This window comes from Pecten maximus, chromosome 2 (assembly GCF_902652985.1).
Source record: "Pecten maximus chromosome 2, xPecMax1.1, whole genome shotgun sequence".
Taxonomy (NCBI): Eukaryota; Metazoa; Mollusca; class Bivalvia; order Pectinida; family Pectinidae; genus Pecten; species Pecten maximus.
In genome coordinates this window covers 4,267,427-4,269,646 of record NC_047016.1, presented here as the reverse complement: position 1 = coordinate 4,269,646, position 2,220 = coordinate 4,267,427, and the positions used below count along the sequence as shown (strand labels likewise).

At 33.4% G+C, this 2,220-nt stretch overlaps 1 protein-coding gene across 1 annotated transcript; it reads right to left on the bottom strand.

Moving 5' to 3' along the window:
• Positions 1 to 316: 316 nt before the first annotated feature.
• LOC117340558 (homeobox protein 8-like) lies at positions 317 to 1,826 on the bottom strand. The gene is made up of 2 exons (XM_033902321.1): positions 1,803 to 1,826; positions 317 to 1,078 (listed from the first exon to the last, which is right to left on the bottom strand). The coding sequence occupies exons 1-2, from the start codon at positions 1,824 to 1,826 to the stop codon at positions 317 to 319; spliced, it is 786 nt and encodes a 261-aa protein (XP_033758212.1).
• Between the last annotated feature and the right edge of the window lie 394 nt (positions 1,827 to 2,220).

Sequence of the window (2,220 nt, the reverse complement as noted above, 5' to 3'; positions counted from 1 at the left end):
GTCAAGATGAAGTATGTGATTGGTCAATGTAGCGGTAAATGCAAAATGCAGATATGCAGTTAAAAACGAAACAAAGTTAAGATTGAATGCAAGCTGAATAAGTGAATGTATCTTTTTAAATGACACATTAATATAATTTTATTCCTGATTCAAATGCAGTCTTGTTATCACCAAAAATGATTCAAACTGATATACTTTTGTTATCCGTGCTGAAACGCATTACTTCGTTAATTTATTTCACCAGTAGTTTTACATGATAACCACCAGGATTAAAACTATGCCGTTTATCTTTTTTAAAGATAGTCCTTGCTTTGTTCTATTTTACTTCCTGTTTATCTGTTTTAGTATTCTCTATTTCCTCTTTATTTGTTTTAGTATTCTCTATTTCCTGTTTATTTGCTTTGGTATTCTCTATTTGCTTTTTATTTGCTTTGGTATTCTCTATTTCCTGTTTATTTGCTTTGGTATTCTCTACTTCCTGTTTATTTGTTTTGGTATTCTCTACTTCCTGTATATTTGTTTTGGTATTCTCTACTTCCTGTATATTTGTTTTGGTATTCTCTACTTCCTGTATATTTGTTTTGGTATTCTCTACTTCCTGTTTATTTGTTTTGGTATTCTCTACTTCCTGTATATTTGTTTTGGTATTCTCTACTTCCTGTATATTTGTTTTGGTATTCTCTACTTCCTGTATATTTGTTTTGGTATTCTCTACTTCCTGTTTATTTGTTTTGGTATTCTCTACTTCCTGTATATTTGTTTTGGTATTCTCTACTTCCTGTATATTTGTTTTGGTATTCTCTACTTCCTGTTTATTTGTTTTGGTATTCTCTACTTCCTGTATATTTGTTTTGGTATTCTCTACTTCCTGTATATTTGTTTTGGTATTCTCTACTTCCTGTATATTTGTTTTGGTATTCTCTACTTCCTGTATATTTGTTTTGGTATTCTCTACTTCCTGTATATTTGTTTTGGTATTCTCTATTTCCTGTATATTTGTTTTGGTATTCTCTACTTCCTGTTTATTTGTTTTGGTATTCTCTACTTCCTGTTTATTTGTTTTGGTATTCTCTATTTCCTGTTTATTAATTTGTGTCGTTATTACTACTGATTGTTTTTAAATTCGTGTTCTTGTTTAGTCTTTATTTATGACATTAATATTTAGTGGAACAGTTATACAATCTTGGCGTGCTATTTCCTGTGTTGTCCAATTAGAATGACGGATGTAAGGTTAGTTCCATTGGATATACAAAGACGTTTTCATTCTTGTGATATCGGAATCATGAGCTCAGGAAATCATGTTCGAGTTTTCGTGATATGCGGTTTTGTTTAAACATAACTTCTCAGTGCCAAAAAATTGACAACCATGTTCGTTACTTTTAGAGGTAACTTCACGCCGGCTATCCATCGTGGTGTCCTATTATATGCATTCAAATGTACGTAGTTCAAGGACGTCTCGCGACACATCAACATATACAAACACAGTTGTAACCTGATTTCTATAACACCTATAATATATACATATATAAGATGTCTACATTTGTGACATTAAGGGACAATCACCGTTTTTATCAGCTCAAACAGTACCATTCACATTTTGAAAAAAATCTGACACAATTTGTTGCCTCAGGTAAGCATTACCTAACCGATATCCTTAAATAATGACAACTTATTTAGGGATAATGCTTTGCTGCTAAAGAGCGATTCGTTATTGTCCAGGTCGATCAAGGACTGCGAATGTAATACTTAAACAGATTAGCATGAAACTCGACCATATTAGTTATATGAGGGTAATACTTAACCAGGTTAGCGTGGAACTGGATCATGTTGGTTATTCAGGGTAGTGTAACTGATATCTCAGGTAAGATAAACCCATGTCCTAAAGTGAGTTGAACCAATGCCCCAAGTAGGATGAACCCAGTCCCTTACTTAGATTAATCAAAGTAAGATGAACCTATGCCCCAAAGTAAGTTGAACACATGCCCCAAACTAAGTTGAAACAATGCTCCCAAAAAGATGAACTCATGCCGCAAGTAAGATAAATCCATATCCCAAGTAAGATAATCCCATATCCCAAGTAAAAAACTCATCATCGCACCTTTGCCAATATTTTATCGTAAGATCGTCAACTCGTCATCGCACCAATCTCAACTTTTCATCGTAAGATCGTCAACTCGTCATCGCACCATTCTCAACTTTTCATCGTAAGATCGTCAACTC